This window comes from Schistocerca cancellata, chromosome 1, assembly GCF_023864275.1.
Source record: "Schistocerca cancellata isolate TAMUIC-IGC-003103 chromosome 1, iqSchCanc2.1, whole genome shotgun sequence".
NCBI classification, from domain to species: domain Eukaryota; kingdom Metazoa; phylum Arthropoda; class Insecta; order Orthoptera; family Acrididae; genus Schistocerca; species Schistocerca cancellata.
The window spans coordinates 512,208,846-512,227,813 of record NC_064626.1 but is presented as its reverse complement, the minus strand read 5'-3'; the positions used below and the strand labels follow the sequence as shown (position 1 = coordinate 512,227,813).

General features: G+C 37.8%; 1 protein-coding gene across 1 annotated transcript in view; it reads right to left on the bottom strand.

The window, feature by feature from the left end:
* LOC126178331 (ubiquitin-like modifier-activating enzyme 5) overlaps positions 1–2,863 on the bottom strand; it is a 115,739-nt gene extending 112,876 nt beyond the window's left edge. The window contains exon 1 of the mRNA XM_049924523.1: positions 2,619–2,863. Coding sequence (XP_049780480.1) covers positions 2,619–2,767 — 149 coding nt within the window. The 5' untranslated portion in view covers positions 2,768–2,863. The remainder of the gene's footprint in view (positions 1–2,618) is intronic.
* Positions 2,864–18,968: the final 16,105 nt, after the last annotated feature.

Genomic DNA, 18,968 nt, shown 5'->3' with positions numbered 1-18,968 from the left:
TTTAGTTTGTCCCCACCCAAAACCCCCTATTTCCCCCACTTGTCCCGTTAGTTTCATTATATTTTTGGAGGAATATGCATTTGATGGTTTTTCGATTTATTTTTGTGTTTATTGTCATGTTTACGTAATAATGTCATAGTCGCGATATGGGAGTTGTTGTGAATGGTCATTTCCGCCATATTGGTGACGTCTTTGGTCAAAGCAGACAGGTGGAATCGGACGATTCTGTTAACTCCTTGTGCTTAACAACATCACTCCATCTTACATAACATACGAAGATAGCAAGCTATCATTCAGTCATGGACAAAAATTGAGAAGCAGCACAATAAAAGGCAGCAAAGCTCTGTAATTGGGCTGAAATCTTGTCAACCACACTGGATAACTGCTATACACACACACACACACACACACACACACACACACACACACACACTCTCTCTCTCTCTCTCTCTCTCTCTCTCTCTCTCTCTCTCTCTTATTCCCATTTCCCAATATCTATTTTTCTTCATTATAAATCACTGTATCTGAAACCTCATCTTCAGGCCCTCACAAGTTTTGTGCACCCTGTTTGGATATCTGTAGTAATAAAGGCCTATCTCATCTAATGTCATGAAGGAGGCATGCAAACTTGTTGAAAAATATACATAGTCTGCAAACTACTGAATAGTTCATTGAATAAAAGTCATTGACTGAATGCAAAATAACTTTACTAACCCAGTATTAAATGTTTTGGTGTTTGCCATAATCAGATATCCCGGGACTGTAAGCAACCAGTAGACATGGTAGTTACACGTACCAGAAGACATAACAGCTATATGTTGTAAATGTAAGAGACATGAACAGACTCTGGCCATGCCTATTACCTTACCTTACCTTACAGTCCTACCAGGGGGTCTACAGAAACATCCGATCTCACACGTCGGCTTTGACCCGTGACGTAAGGGTGTTGTGGTGTATGACGTCATTACGGCGCGGAGTTTGGCTTGTGAGTGTGGCGTGTTTGTAGATGTTGCCTCGTTGACGTTACCTTAGTAGGAGTTTTAGGGCCTGTAATATATAGTTTACCTTTTTACTGTACTTTTTGTTTTAACGTCATCTATGAGGCTTTTATCAGTTTGCCATTAGATTGTTCAATCTTTATGGTCTATATGTTTTGTCGCTACTCGTTATGTCTAATGAATCAATATTGTTTTTTTTCTTTTTTTTATTTGTTTCTTTTTTTTATCTTTTGATTGACCTACACATTGATCTGTAGCGTAGCCCTGAATACGAGGTTAGGTTGGGAGTTTTTTTTTGGCGGGGGGGTCAGGGGGGGGCGCAGCCCCCCCCCCCTGCCTGGCCTTGAGTACCACTTGTTTATTATTATCTTTGTTTGCTATCAATGTTAGCAGATTGTTCTTGTGAAACCTTTGTGTGTGTTGTTTTTCTATGTGTTTTCGTCTTTGTGATACGTATGCAACGTTTTTATATCCGCCATATTGGAATTGTCGTTTATGGTCGTTTCCGCCATATTTGTGACGTCATGGGTCAAAGCCGACGGGTTGGATCGGACGCTTCCGTATTTCCCTACCAGGATATCTGATGACAGCAAACATCGAAAAATGTAATACTAGATTAATAAAGTCATTTTACATTCAGTCAATGACACTTGCCTCAGCGACCTAATCAGCAATTTGCAGACTACATACAAATTTATGACTGCTTCTCCTGTGTATTACAAATGCTGAAAAACTCCACAAGAAATATAAACCTCAGGCCTCCAAATCAGTGGCAGAATAATGTTTTTAATTCTACGTCTACATCTATACTCTGCAAATTACCATGAGGGCAATGGCAGAGGGTATGTCCAATTGTACCAGTTATTAAATGTTCTTCCCATTCCATTCACATATGGAGTGCGGGAAGGTAGTGTGATTTAATGCTTCTGTGTGTGCAGAGATTGTTCAACTCTTATTCACATGATCTCTATGTGAGCAACACATCCCTAGAGTCATCATTTAAAGCCGGTACTTGGAACTTTGTTAATATACTTTCTTGGGGTAGTTTATGCCTATTTTCAAGAGTCTTCCAATTCAGTTCGTTCAGTATCTCTGTGACACTCTCCCACAGATTAAACAAACTTGTGACCACTGATACTACCCTGCTCTGTATACGTTCAAAATCCCCCGTTAATCCTATATTGTATGGGTCCCACACATTTTAGCAATATTCTAGAACTAATCACAGGTGATTTGTGCGTAATCTCTTTTTTAGGCTAATTGAACTTCCTCGGTATTCTACCAATAAAGAAAGCCTACCACCTGAATCACCCGCGACTGAACCTTACTGATCACTCCACTTCATATCCCTACAAAGCGTTACACCCAGGTATTTGTATGAGTTCCCCGATTCCCTCGCTCTCTCTTACCATTCCACTCCGTGTGTAAAACTGCTCAGTGTTCATGAATTAATATGACTACCTGTAATCAGCATTCCATATACTCAAACCGCGAAATCAAAAATTTAAACACAATAGTTGTATCTACATACTATTTCCGGTAAACTGCACCGAAACTTGTTCGTGTTCGGCTCAGCCATTATTGCTAATTTACCACAATCCGCTAAGTGTATATATTTACCTATACGGGTTTGAGTCGACAACTTCTGCTGACATCTGTCCAATTTTTTGTCTTACTGTGTCTCCAGAATTTCTCTGTTTCTCCTTCTGGAGTTCCTCTTCTAATTCTTTTATGCGAATTTTCAGTTTCTCCACACTACACGAATCCATTTTTGAACAATTCAAAATGTATCTTACAACAGCTGTCAATTTGTTTATCCACACGTGCCACCTGTCACCTTGTGCTTCTACCGAATTATTCTCTCTGGCGGAAACGATCGAATCATAAAGATCTCTGACGCTACTATAAACATTGGAATATGTTCGTTTGTGATCTTTGAGTTGAAACTTAAAAGAGTAGAATGAAATTTTATTGTAGTTGACAGTGCTAATTGTTTTTAAGTTTACAAGATTTCGTTTTGTACCACGTGGAAGTAATGTCAGCTTTGTTGCGAAGAGAATTCAGACGCTTGCCATGTCTTTATGAGAGTGGAAAGTGTGAAATGAAACGCCATTTAAATAGTAATACGGCAAGTGTATGTAAGATACACCGACAGGTATATCCGCGGACCTATCCTGTTCTTGTTGTTTTGCCCGATGGTGCCACTATAAACATCAGATATCATGAACCAAGGAAAATCATAAAGGTATCATTCTTGTGATTCACTAATTGCGAATGAGTCAAAGGTGGAAGTGACGTTCACTTTTTAGCAATAGTTATTTGTATTGTATATCTTTATTTATCCACTCACTCATTCAATGTACAGAAGTGTACAACATTCTTTGGGGCAGGTCAAACATTATAGACAATGATGTTGGTCATACACAAACAGCAGAAGTTCATTAATGGTCAACAGGGTATTTCTAATAAAACAGTTTAGTTTCTAAAGACTGTCAAAATACATGTGATAGATCGCCTTCAATAGAAGTTATGTATACTGTAGAAGCAATGTATTACAACAATATCAAAAATTGAGTCCGCCTTGATGAAAACAAACATCTTGTTATTCGTTTATTTATTTATTCTCTCAAACTATGTTTTTTTTAATTTTATTAATTGTATGTTACAGCATGTTTTTGAGAATTATTGCCGCTTTTTGCGACATATTTTCTATGCGCTTTTTTTTGCCGCTTTTAACTCTGCGAACATCATGCCATCTGCAAGTTCGTTGGATGATATGTAGCTGAATATTCCTGATCAGAAACAAAGTGCGACGTTTTCATTTTCCGTGTATAGAATCAGCTACATACCATCCAACGAACTTGCGGATGACATTATGTTCGCTGAGTAACAACCGGCAACAAAAAAAGCGCGTAGAAAATAGTCGCAAACAGCGACAATAATTCTCAAAACATGCTGCAACATACAATAAATAAGATTAAAAAACCTACTGATGATGGTGATATTTGTCGCCGAAACTAGTTTGGGAGACTAAATAAATAAACGAATAACAAGGTGTTTTGTATCAAGGCGGACTCAATTTATGATATTGTTGTTTTTCTGTGCAGGGAAATACGGAAGCGTCCGATCCCGCCCGTCTGCTTTGACCCATGACGTCGCAAATATGGCGGGAACAAAAATAAACACACACACTTTCCACAAGAATCCTAATGACACTAACGGGACAAGCGCGGGAAATGGGGTGTTTTGGGGGGGGGGGGGGGCAGAGGGGGGCAAACGAAATATAAACAAATTTAGACGCCTTGCGTAGCTACAACGTGTAAGCGAAGACAGCCATGCATGAATACCCACCCACCTCCCCAGATGCTTCAGTAGCTGATTAGTGTTTTTTGTCTTTTTAAAAAAAAAATCTCATGGGATAGAACGAACAGATCAGAAAGATAAATATAATAAACTAAAACAGAAATTGGAGGAAACAGATAATTTAAATAAGTAATAAGCGTTTTTAAATTAAAAAAAAGAAATCTCACGAGATAGAACAAACAGATCAGAAAAGTAAATAAAATAAGATCAAACAGAACTGGAGACAGCCACACTCAAACCAAACTCCGCGCCGTCATGACGTCACACACGACAACACCCTTACGTCACGGGTCAAAGCCGATGCGTGGGATCGGACACTTCTGTTGACCCCTGTGCAAACATGGACCAAATGGAAGAATTTCAAGATAAAAAAGCAATGTATTGTTAAGAGTGCTCCTAAATCTTTTTGTTTTAAATGTTTTCTGTATCATTTGCAAAATGGTTGTACAGTTTGAATCCCAAACATTTAACACAATTTTTTCTTACCTTCAGCTTGCTTGAACACTCTAGATTTCCCTAAGGTATACGCCCCTCTATACTGAAAAAGGTACTTTTCTACTCACTGGGTTTTGTTACAGCAGCAAGTCATGTAGTCTCTTCCTTCTGTAATGTAGACAGCTCAACAGCAGCTCCCGATCCCATAAGTTAGGATAAAACACTTCCCTTGACCTGCGCATCTGGATAATGAGCAAGAGCAAACTGAGCCCATTACACCACACAAACGAAAATCCTGAACATACCACCAGAGAGCACAACAAACCACAACACAATGACATCTACTAACACACCACACTCACAAACCTAACTCCGCGCCGTCATGACGTCACACTCGACAACACCCTTATGTCACGGGTCAAAGCAGACGCGTGGGATCGGACGCTTCTGTCGACCCCCAAAAACTTAAACAAAAGCTAACTCAGCCAGACATACACCCCTGTGATCAGACAGATTACAGCACTTGGTGGTTTAAATGCACCTTAGCTGCACAGTTGTCAAATCTGCAAAGATTTAATTATTTTCCTTTACAAATTAAAGCAAGAATTGCATTTTTAAAATCATGCTCAACAATTTCAGATTCTTACTTTAGTTCCACCTAGGTTGAGTGTACATCAGAAAAATTCAAACTCAGGCAGGGTTATTACGTTTGTCACATGCTGTAACAAGTTTGGTGCATATCAGTTTTTCATAATTTAATGACTCAAGGCATAGTTGTGTCTTGTAGGCTCTGCTGGAATGCATTCAGTCTGTATGTGCAGCATTCATCAAAATGCAAAACTGATGGTCTCTGCCAACATTGTCTAAGAAGACTACAAGTTTTATTGAGTCTTTCAGTCTGCAGGGGTCGACAGAAGCGTCCGATCCCACGCGTCTGCTTTGACCCGTGACGTAAGGCTGTTGTCGAGTGTGTCGTCATGACGGCGCGGAGTTAGGTTTGTGAGTGTGGCATGTTTGTAGATGTCGTCGTGTTGTGGTTTGTTGTGCTCTCTGGTGGTATGTTCAGGGTTTCCGTTTCTGTGGTGTAATGGGCTCAGTTTGCTTTTGCTCATTATCCAGAGTTGTTCGAGTGTCGCCTGTGTTTGTAGTGTAATTCATTTCAGTGAGTTAACGATTTTGTGTGAAGGTTAATTTAGTGTTGTTCGCTGTACATCGTGTGGTAATTTTAGTAAAATTAATCTGTTGTTGTTTATGTTCACGAATGGATATGACGGATAAAATTAACAGTGTGCGCAGGTCAAGGGAAGTGTTCGATCGCAATGTGTGGCTGTGTATGTTGATATTGGTATCGAGAGATGTTTTTGAGCTATATAGGCCAAGGGAAGTGGTTTATCCTAACTTATGGGATCGGGAGCTGCTGTTGAGCTATATAGGTCAAGGAAAGTGTCCGATTCCAGATGATATTGTGTTTAGTGCTATTTGTGGAGTTTTGTGATGATGGTTTTTTTCATCGTTTTGTGTGGTTTGTATGGGGGTGGGTGTCTAAATTTGTTTATATTTAGTTTGCACCCACCCAAAAACACCCCATTTCCCACGCTTGTCCCATTAGTGTCATTAGGCTTTTTGTGGAAAGTGTGTGTGTTTGTTTTTCCATGTATTTTCGTTCTCATAATGTGTACATACCGACTTTATATGCGCCATATTGGAATCGTGGTTTATGGTCGTTTCCGCTATATTTGTGACGTCATGGGTCAAAGCAGACGGGCGGGATCGGATGCTTCCGTATTTCCGTTTTTGGATCTTTGGAACTTCAATGCTGATGCACCAAAACAAAGTAAAGCTAGCATTAACTGTTTCTGGATAAACTTTGATTTTGATATCATTTTCATCACTATCAGGTGTTCTTCGTGACAATTTGAGCACAACTGTAAGCCAGGAGTAATATTATCTGAAAATTTGCGAGACTTATGAGCTGTGCACTAACAAGTCTCAAACTATATTGAAAGGGGACTACAATTAGTAGTCTGCAGAAACTCAAACTTTGTCAAAAGCTAAGCCTTATGAAGCCAAAAGAGTTTTGATTTGTCATCAGATTTCAAATTTATTTGAGCTTGCAGGAGCTGTTTTTCATATCATTGAAACTCCAAAGTAATCTAATTTCCCCCCCCCCCCCCCCGGAATATATGGCAACAGATGGCATATAGTATTATTACGAGTTCCAACAGTACACTTCGAGTTCATCAATATCTGCATTACCTGGAACCCTGATGAAATATTGAAAAGTTTCTGTACTTTATATGCAAAAGTAAGCACTTCAGCAGGCACACCTGTCATTTTCAAGGAACAAATGTAGTTAGGAAGGTTTTTAATTCCCCTGCTCTTTGCTTTCTTGTTGCACTTGTGCCTTGAAAACGACAGTGTGTGCACCTGTCAAAACACAGGCAGTTGTCAAATATGTCACCTGGCTGCATTCCCGTACATTATTTGTACACTAAATTCCCCGGGAGAAATTTAGGTAGCAGTGTTATTTCCTATTCTCTGATGAAGAGATATTCATAAGTGTACATAATATCATTATCGAATGAAAATTTTAGAATATTCCTGAATAAATAAAATTTTGAACCATTAACACTCACATAAAAATATTTAATGAAGCTTTCCAAATTATGTTAATTCCTTTGTAAAATTAAATACCATTCTAACAGGGAAACATTAAATGAAAGTTTAATTTCTATAGGCCTAGTGAATAAATCTTGAATATTCTAAAGCCTTTGTCATTTAATGACTATTCTCAGTGTGTCCCATGAAACAATTATACATATACTTGTAGGAAAAATATGCTCTTTCAAATTGTAGTTATAACTAAAAAAAAGTGGAAATATCCTTCATAGGCCTTCAAAAAGGAGTAATATTTGACACAAAATCTTTTGGAACACTCTGTACATCAAAATATCTATCAAACTAAAAAGTAAATGTGATGCATAGGATTTGATGATGTTAACAATAAAGAATTTTACTTTCTTACAAAATAAGGGCTTCGTAAAGCATTTTGTTTAGGCAAAGTTGATGGCCAAGCTTGGAAAACTATTTGACATGGTGGATTTTCCCTTAGCTTTGAATCACAATGGTAACCAGAATATTGAATCTTGAATCTTACAATTTACGAGGGTCGGTCAAAAAGTAATGCCTCCCATTTTTTTTCTACTTAAAGAAATTAAGTTAAGTGAAAAATTTGAATTTGGCGCCATTCCTCAAACCTTCTTCTGCAATCCACTGCAGTAGTAACTTTCTGTGTCAACAGGTGGCAGCACAGCAGAAGTTTGTAAGATGGCCGACATCGATGTTCGTTTGAGACAGCGTTGTGTGATTGAATTCTTGAATGCAGAAGGTGAAACGCCCATACGCATTCATGAAAGACTGAAGAAGGTGTATGGTGTTGTGACAGTGGATGTCAGCACTGTTAGACGATGGGTTCGTCGTTGTAAGGAAGCTGAAGGGCAAACACCGTTGACTGACGAAAAGCGGAGCGGCAGGCCGGTGAGTGCAGTGACTCCACACAACATTCAGCAAGTTGATGACATCATTCGTGGTGACCGTCGGGTGACTGCAGATGAAGTGTGTCACATTATTTCTCTTAGTAAAGGCAGTGTGATCACGATTATTAAACAATTGGGGTACTCAAAAGTTTGTGAACGGTGGGTTCCAAGAATGTTAACCGATCAGAATAAAGAGGCAAGGAAAACAATAGCCTCCCAACACTTGCAGCGCTTCCGTTTGGAGGGAGATGAGTTTCTGAAAAAAATTGTGACCGGGGACGAAACATGGGTGCATTTTTTTGAACCCGAATCAAAGAGGCAGTCAATGGAGTGGCGTCACACAAGCTCGCCGAGGAAGAAAAAATTCAAAACTGTGCGATCGGCAGGGAAAGTTATGGCAACAGTTTTCTGGGATACAGAGGGTGCGATTCTGGTTGATTTTTTGGAGCAGGGATGCACAATAAATTCTGTTCAATACGTCACAACCCTCAACAAACTTAAAGCACGTCTTCAGCGAGTTCGCCCAACAAAATCAATGGCAGATGTTCTTCTTTTGCATGACAATGCAAGACCACACACCAGTCGTCACACCTCTGACGAGATTGTCAAAATTGGATGGGAAGTTTTGCCTCATCCCCCATACAGCCCTGACCTGGCACCATCAGACTTCCATCTGTTCGGGCCACTAAAAGAAGCTCATCGTGGGATTCATTTTGAAGATGAGGAGGCCGTCAAAACATCCGTGCGTCAATGGCTTAGGAAGCAGAGCTGTGATTTTTACCGTGCTGCGATACATGCCCTTGTTCAAAGATGGACCAAAACTGTAGAGATGGGCGGAGATTACATTGAAAAATGACAAAATGATCCTCAATGTTGTGGTTTTCAACCTATGTAATTGCATTTAAATTTCCTGTCAATTAAACGTAGAAAAAAAAATAGGAGGCATTACTTTTTGACTGACCCTCATATAAGTTGTTTACTACACTTAGCAGTGAATTGCAACACCAAATTTCACTCGGAGATCATACTTTAACTACTATGTAGTCTTTTGTAAAAAAATGACAAAAAATTTGGAATGTCATTGAAATGTTGGTCTCACTCACTTAAATGAGTGCAACAACCTAAATGTTGCATATCAAGAGCTAAAATTTTGTGGCACTAAGTTTGGTAAGTACTGAAATCTACATACCAAATTTCAGCAAAACCTGAGATGCTAATGTGGGAGGCTAAATCAGTCATAATGGAATGTCCCCTTACTTAAATGTCTTCCTTGCCCAGGTCTTGAACCATCAGGAAAGTCAGCAAGCTTCCACCTCTCCCCCTCAAGCCTCTCTCCCTCTTATTTTTGGAACTCTAAATAAGTATTTCTGCAGCTGTCACCAATATTTTGACATGTGTGTTGAATATATATACATTATAAAATACTCTATTATTTATTTTCAGGATGTTTTATTTGACTTTCCTGTTTTTAAATGATATATACAATGCAGAACACTCAGGGCTGAGATTTCTTAATCTTCTCCTAGTATTGCCACTAGAATACTATACTTCACCATGTTTTTTTATAGATCTTACACCAGCTTTTAATTCTTGCCAGAATAGCTATTAAAACATACAAAACTTTGTACTAATTGTCTTTGTTGTTACTTATTAGTCACTAGAAGAAAAGGTTTAATTTTCACTTAATTCACATAGCCCTACAGTGCCCGTCTTTACTGAAGCTATAAAATGATTATGTTTATGGCAGCTTCCTTTGGATCTGTCTACACTGAGCGATGAAGAACGTAAACTCCGTTTGGAAAAGCGGAAGCCAAAGTCCAAGGTGAAGATAGAAGATGACTATGAAGATGACTTCGATGTTAATAAATATCTAAAATATATCAGAAAAACAAATTCTAATGTATAGAAACAAGTATTGTATTTCCAGTAATAATAATAATAATAATAATGAGCATATGGCATTGGTGGCCAGTAATGTATCATTACTGAACAACTAACACCTTGTAATTGTTCTCTCATGCCAGAGAACATGTAACAATAGTGGTAACTTTGAAAGTGGTGACAAAAACAAAATATTGCCAAGTGCAGTTATTATGATACTAGTTTTGAAATAGAAGTATGAATTTCCACTTTGCCTACAAATTAACTTCATGTCATCATAAACTACTGTCCTACAAATTGAATCTGCTTTAATTACATGATGGGATCAGCACAGCATGGCTCATTGGCAAAGATGTTAAGGGATGGTAATACATTCACATTCAAGGTTAACAGTGATGCACGTACATGGTATTTTTGCCATTCTGGTGGGATAAGAAATAACAGTGAAATATCAGCTATAAGTTAAATAGGGAAATATCTGAATTTGCAATTCATTGGAAATGTTTTTGTACTGTATAAGTTGCTTTTTATGTAAGTATTGTTACAGTGGTCTTGATGAAGGGACCATCTCATCATTTGCCTGAATGATTTAGTAAAATCTAAATCAGGGTGGCTGGACAGAGCTCTCTCTCTCTCTCTCTCTCTCTCTCTCTCTCTCTCTCTCTCTCTCTCTCTCTCTCTGTGTGTGTGTGTGTGTGTGTGTGTGTGTGTGTGTGTGTGTGTGTGTGTGTGTGTGTGTGTGTGTGTTAATGAAATTGTTTAGCACCTACTACTGACACAATATAAAATACTTTGGTTTCTGGTCCTTGATGAGACGTGGTGTGCACAGTCTGTGGTCTACACTGACACAAAAGATTTGAATATAACATCCTAGCAATGACTGCTAATTGAATCCCAAGAGAATACTCTTGGTATTGGATATAGCACATGCAGCAGGAATTAGCTTGGCCACTGCGGTATTTAATGTGAGACTAATTCACAGTGTACCACAATAGTTGTTCGTGGTGCAAGTTGCAATGTTTCTCTTGAAATTGGTGTTGGCACTTTTTGCAGTGTTTTTAAATTTATTGGCTATGAAATTACTGGAAGCTCAATGCAATACAAGGTGTTCCTCATCTACTGCTGCAGTACTAAATCCTTAAAATATACAAATAAATGTTGTGCTCTCCGATGTCCTGCAAGGATTTACTGGAATGACATGCCATTCTTTTCCAGGCATTTCTGACATCTACTGAAGAAATTATGCATCACACAATGTAATTCTGTTTGCGAATTTGAATTCATAGACTTGCAGATATTATCCTTGAGTATGTGAATTTGTTGTGTACAGTTTATCCTTTAGTGGTCCTCACAAACAGAAATTCTACTGGGTTAAATCTGGACTTCAGGCAGGCAATATATTGTTGCTAAAGACCCTGTCATCAAACACATTGTGAAAATGCGTGCAAAGAAAGATTGGCCAAATGAGCCCTTGCCAAGTCCTGCTGCAAAAAATGCAAAGCTCAAAAAAAAAAAAAAAAAAAAAAAAAAATCTGTCACCACTAACTGCACACCACACTTATATTTTCTGATCATGTAGAGATTCGTCATGAAGCAGAATATGTCTGTGGGTGCCCTCCAAAGGCCACTATTTTGAGAATTAACATACATGTGTAAATGGAACCAAGCCTCATCTGAAAACAGAATGAGATAAGGATCCATTTCACCGTCATGTACACAAACCCATTCGCAAAACCTACCCTTTGTGTGGAATGACAGGGTGTAATTTCCTAGACTACTGTTACTTTATAAGGTGTTAGCCCAAGTAACTTAACAGCTCTTTGTACGGAGGTGCAAGAAATTTGTGTTTGCTTGAAAGACGTCTAAGATACTTTTTATGGGAGTTTTCTAGGTGGGATACAGTGTCATCGAGATGAGCTTCTGTGAGAGCTGTTCACCTCCGTTTACGCTTCTTGTCATGAACACTTCCTGTTTCATGAAATTTATTCCCTAATTTGTGCATTGCATCATGACTCTGAATTCAAACACCTGGAAACTTCCATTCAAACAGTCTCTAGACAATACAAGTGGAAACTTTTTCTTTTATGTTTGTAAAAGCATTAGCTCTCACATATTTTTCAAGTACTTTTCTTGTAAATATGCAGGTTTGTTTGACAATTTTGAGCAGATAATAGTGTTATTTACCTTCACATGTAGGAGAAAGCTTCGTAATTATTAAGTCACAGATGACTATCTTGTGATGGTAGACTTTGTTTGGCAGTACCTCAGAAAATTATTTTCCGTCAGCATTTGAAATATGTTCACTGATACAACATTCATACACTTTCGGATTCAGGGATGTGAACTATTTAATGTTCTTAAAATAAAATATGCTGAATTCCCCTACATATTTTTCTCTAATAAATCTCAGACAAATGTTTGTTTTCTGCAAGTCAGATGGACAAATTTCTCACAGGCTGGATACAATACAAATATTGTCAGTGTAACACAGACCATGCTCACCATCAACTAATTCTTAATGGAAGCTAAATCTTTTATTATCATTTAAGGCCCAGATATAGAGCTTTTATCTCAAAACTAAAAAAGTGCAACAAGCCTCTTGACAATTCAGATACCTCTTGTGTTGTCAGACTAGATGCACACACACATAGGTGTTCCCACGGGTAATGTATTGAGTCCAATTCTTTTCTTATATATCAATGACTTTTCAGACAGTGTAAGATATGGGGAAAAAGTTCTCTTTTCTGGTGATAGCAACATGATACTAGAGAAAGCAAATGGAAACCCCCAAGGTGTGAGCAGTATGTCAGATAATAAACAGTATGCACTTCAGCATAAAGAGAGAAAACAGTTCTGTCACATTAAGCATAGATAATAAATCTGCAGATTATGTAACAAACACACTTCTTTTTGTTGTGAATTTCATTGTCCGTTAACATGGAATGAACTTGCAAAAATGCTGCAAAAAGAATGTTGTCTGCATGTTTCTGTCATAGGGTTCTTACATCAGTTTGTAACAGCTACTGCCTTATGGTGACATTCTGTTGTATGTACATTCAGTTCTGAGGTATGGGACCTTTGGATATGGGACCTTTGACAATTCAGATACCTCTTGTGTTGTCAGACTAGATGCACACACACATAGGTGTTCCCACGGGTAATGTATTGAGTCCAATTCTTTTCTTATATATCAATGACTTTTCAGACAGTGTAAGATATGGGGAAAAAGTTCTCTTTTCTGGTGATAACAACACGATACTAGAGAAAGCAAATGAAACCCCCAAGGTGTGAGCAGTATGTCAGATAATAAACAGTATGCACTTCAGCATAAAGAGAGAAAACAGTTCTGTCACATTAAGCATAGATAATAAATCTGCAGATTATGTAACAAACACACTTCTTTTTGTTGTGAATTTCATTGTCCGTTAACATGGAATGAACTTGCAAAAATGCTGCAAAAAGAATGTTGTCTGCATGTTTCTGTCATAGGGTTCTTACATCAGTTTGTAACAGCTACTGCCTTGTGGTGACATTCTGTTGTATGTACATTCAGTTCTGAAGTATGGGACCTTTTTTCCTTCCCCCAGGGGATCGAAGATGCAACACATGGACACAATTTTTAATCTCTCTCTCTCTCTCTCTCTCACTCACTCACACACACACACACACACACACACACACACACACACACACACACACACACACACAGATTAAAATATGTTTCATGAGAACTGAATTGTTAAACATAGACACTTATCAGTAATTATTATCAAATATTTTGATAAGTGTTTCCTGAAGTGCCTTATACAATTATTGCAGACAATCGTGCAGTGTCAATTGGCTCCATCTGTTGTAGAATCTTGGATTATATTTTGAGCTCAAACATAATGAGATATCTCAAACAGAATGACTTTATCTGCACTTATCAGAATGTCTTGAACACCAAACTATGGATCAAGGCAGTAGGATTCCTTGCTAGGGAAGCTGCAGCACTTTATCCTGTCTAGAAATGTAGAAGTAACTTCAGCCACGCTCCAGGGAAATGTGTTGCAAGCGTTGCTATTCAAGTGTATAAAATTACATACAATCAATGTTAACAGCAACCTCAGACTTTTTGTAGCTGATAATGCTATCTGTAATAGAGCAGTATTTGAAAATATTCGGGCAGATCTTGATAAGGTTTCAAAGTGGTGCAAATATTGGAAATTTGTTTGAATGTTGAGAAATGGAAAATTGGGCACTTCACACAATGCAAAAACATAGAATTCTATGACTTCAGTATCAATGAGTCAGAGTTGGAATAAGTCTACTTGTGCAAATACCTGGGTGTAATGATTTTAGGGGATATGAAAAGGAACAATCACATAGGCTCAACTACAGGTGAAGAAAGATAATAGACTGGGAAGATATAGTCAATAAGCAAAGGAGATCATTTAACAAAACACTAGTGTCTCAGCCTCAGATATTGCACAAGTGTGAGGATTCCATACCAAATAGGTCTAACAGGAGATACTGAATGGACACAAAAAATGACAAGTTTGTCCGATCCACGGGCGAGGAAATGGTGAAGAACTTGAAATGATAAATGTTTGAAGATAGTTGGCACGTACCTAGTGGGTTACACAAATTTTCAAGAAATAGTAGTAAGTGGGTAATTAAAAAATATACTGCAGCACACTACATATCACTGCTCTAGGTACCATGATGACAAGGTAAGACAAATTTCAGTGCACATGTATGCATTTAAGCAGGTCCTGAACTTCACAGTGGTTTGTGGAGTATGGATGTTTGTGTATTATTCTCCCTTTTCTTTCTTATTTTTATCTTTAATAGTTATTTTGTTTCCAGTTTAGGATAAGTTACTTAACTGACGTGTGCTGGTGAGGTACTGCAGTTAATGTCCTGCTGGAAGAGATACCGCAAGTGACATAATTAAAATGATGTTATACAGCAGTAATTTTTATTCATAAAATACAGCATTTCACACATAAAAGAATTGTACAAATTTTCTTTTTCTGTTTCAATTCTGAACATCTACACAAGGCACTTCTAACATCCTTAAGTCTCATTGATCATAATTTTGTACAAGTTGATTTCACTTTCTTATTGAAGCACTGAATGGACAAAAATTTAAATATTCTGATTGTGAAAACAACATGCAACTAAATAAAAGGGTTTGTAACTCTGTGAACATAATCACAATTGTCATTATAAAATATACTACATTGGTCAAGGTACAGAAAATGTTTTTTTCCATCTTGTAGCTCATACTCCAGAGCAGAGTTTCATACAATTAATTTCTTAATACTCAGTACCTCGGTAGCTGAGTGGTCAGCGCGACGGAATGTCAATCCTAAGGGCCTGGGTTTGATTCCCGGCTGGGTCAGAGATTTTCTCCGCTCAGGGGCTGGGTGTTGTGTTGTCCTAATCGTCATCATTTCATCCCCATCGACACGCAAGTCGCCGAAGTGGCGTCAAATCGAAAGACTTGCACCAGGCGAACGGTCTACCCGACGGGAGGCTGTCATCACACAACATTTAGTACTTCACTATGCTGTACACTTTATTAAACTTCTATCTGAAAGTTCGTGAAATTACTGAGAAAGTTTTTATACTTGCACTATTTTCAGCAGTATCATCAAAATCCAGAGGACTTGTTTACACAGATTGCAAAACTAACATATAATCCTTCAAATCATTGAAATCTTCACCATGTTTGAGGAAATTATAATGGCTTTCATTATACCATGTTTATAGAAGTCAAAGCATAACTATTAACACACAGTGGAACTACTTTCTTATCGGTAAATATGTGCAATTTAGTAAGGTAGATTAACATCCAAGACTATACATAAAATTTTTAGTTTAATAGTAGTTACTGAGCTATTGCCTTAAATTGGAGATGGTGTCTATTGCAGAGTAAAGTTCATTGTCACTATAGCCTGACAGTACAATGATAACTGAACATATAATCTGTGGTTAATAGCCTGTCATAATTTCCTGCAGAAGGTGAGGTAACTTATTTTTTTCCTGAAATAATACACTGCGATGAAAGAAAGATTTTATGTTTCATACACATGCAGAAGAAACAAAAACGAACTGACTGTGTATTGCTACTGCTTACTGTTATTTAGTTGTTTACTACAGCACTACTCAAGTCACAAAAAATTAACATCACCCAACACACAATAATATGCCGGAATATAAAGCTTCAGAGCAGACAAACAGAAACAGCTGTTCTATTATTGCTGACATTTTGTTTTATGGGTATAAGGCCATGGACCAAGGCATATAAATTTCTCTACCTAAGATTCGGTCTTCCAATGCTGCAGAGATTATCGGAGGCGTTAATGACTCAGAAAGCTGTTAGTCTCAAACAAGCTCAGCAAGCTGAACTTTCTATATTTATTCACATAACCGATTGGCTCATGATGTCATCAGACCACTACCTAAGATTGTGGAGTTGTGCTAACTTGTTATGGAGCTTGTAATAGGGGTGTGTTTGCTTTATTTTGCAGTAATGCCCACAACATGCCTAATTTCAATCGTCCCACTTTTCTGTTAAAGTTGTTTTTCTGCTTTTGGATTCCTATGACCTCTCTCTACATCCTACACAGTAATGATCTGATCTTGCTGAAATCACATCATCAGAGAAAGGAATTGGTGGTTCCCTGGTCCCAGCCGTGACCTGCTACTGCTGATTTATACGTCTTGCCCAGGTGACAGTTGCAGTTGTGTTCCTTAAGAAGGGTTTAATGCTTCTTTTTGTTGTTCCTATGTACACGTGACCACAAGTGCAAATGATTTTATATACTTCAAATATGACAAGTGGTGGGCGTAGGTCCTTTGCAGTGTTTAAACCAATAAGGAAGATGTCTGAATATTTGAACATTGCCCATAAAACAAATGTCAGCAATATGCATACACAAATTGTGAAAGTCTGCATTCTGTAGTTGTACAGTTGACAGTAAAATTGGCCATTCTCTGTTATTTTCACTTGCCGTCCATTAAATTCTCAATCTCATCTCCAACACTATCCCTGACAGTAGAACATCAGCAGTTAGCATGGCGACTGAAAAACTTATAAGCTACCTTATGTTTCCAGATTTAAGGGTTTCATTATCTCCAAATTATGTTCTTTTTTCCATTTAGGCATTTAATAATTTCAAGCGGTCATAAAATAATCAGATGCAGAGCAAAATAGACAGACAGCAAGGCAGACACCCTGCCAAGTAAACTAAGATATGTAAATTATGAGACTCTATGTATTATATGGAAGTATACTAGACTAAATTAAGTTTAGCAACTCGAAAATGACAACTACTATACAGGAATAGACAAAGGGAAGTTCAAGTGTATGCGGGTTGACAATATTCAGGACTGTACTTTTGCAGACGGACTTCACAAAAGAGTAATGGCTGTCAGTGTGCCTCTTTCTTTGGGGGGAGGGGGGGAGTGGAAATTGAATTGAGAAGCTGTTGCAAGTAGAATGCAGAGAAACTCATGTGACAATATGCAGGGAATTGCAAACAAATTATGATGATTAAGGAAGTGACTTAACTGAAAGGATTAAAAGTGGGGATGAGGGATCCAAATCACCCCAATTTATCCAGGATGGAGTCATAGTTGCAGCCTTGGGAGAAAAAGCAAAACCTACAGATGTAGAAGGGTGCCTACTAACTGAACATAAGCAATAAGGTAACACCATTAACCCTTTCATTGCTTGATTATCACGAAAATGCTGATTTTGTATAGTCCAGCATGTGAAATGTCCTTATGCATAAATTGTTTCTTATGTTTGCTCACCTAGCACAATGGCACAACTCTAACCTGTATACTACACTCACTGTTTATAAAAATTTTAAATAGTTTTGACATTCCTAATTGTTCAGTACTGAATGCAGTAGAGATGGGCAAAACTGTTCTTCTCAGAGAGCGGATCAGAACTGCTCACTCACTGGACTGAACTAGCTCTTTTTCATGAATCACCACTCTACATTCACAAAAATAAACAAAAGGAAGTCCTATTGCCTTTTTAATTTAGGCCATTATGCCCATATTTTTATCTGATTTAGTCTTGTTTTGAAAGACTGTAGAAGGAGATGTAATAATTTTATGTTATTCCCCTAGCAGTTTTTAGATTCAAATCATCTGCATTTCATCTGCTGTAAAAATTAAAAGTATTACAAAAAAATACTGAATACTTTTTATCAATTGAAAAAATTTTAAAAGCAACACTAATTTTCACATTTTCATACAATATAAGAAATATAGCATAACACTATGTAAGAAATATAGCATAATTTTAATTAATGTAAGTATCTGCAGTCTTCATGTACTATCAGTCTGGCAGTATATATATATCCAAAAAGGAAAAAAATTAATCAGTATCATGATTTATGAAAAAAATTTGATCTTTTACCTGAAGTCAGTCAGTTTCTTCTCTCGGTGTATATTTGTCCTCCTATTGAAAGATACACTAACAGGGCACTGACATAGGTGGGCTACATAATACACTCCTGGAAATTGAAATAAGAACACCGTGAATTCATTGTCCCAGGAAGGGGAAACTTTGACACATTCCTGGGGTCAGATACATCACATGATCACACTGACAGAACCACAGGCACATAGACACAGGCAACAGAGCATGCACAATGTCGGCACTAGTACAGTGTATATCCACCTTTCGCAGCAATGCAGGCTGCTATTCTCCCATGGAGACGATCGTAGAGATGCTGGATGTAGTCCTGTG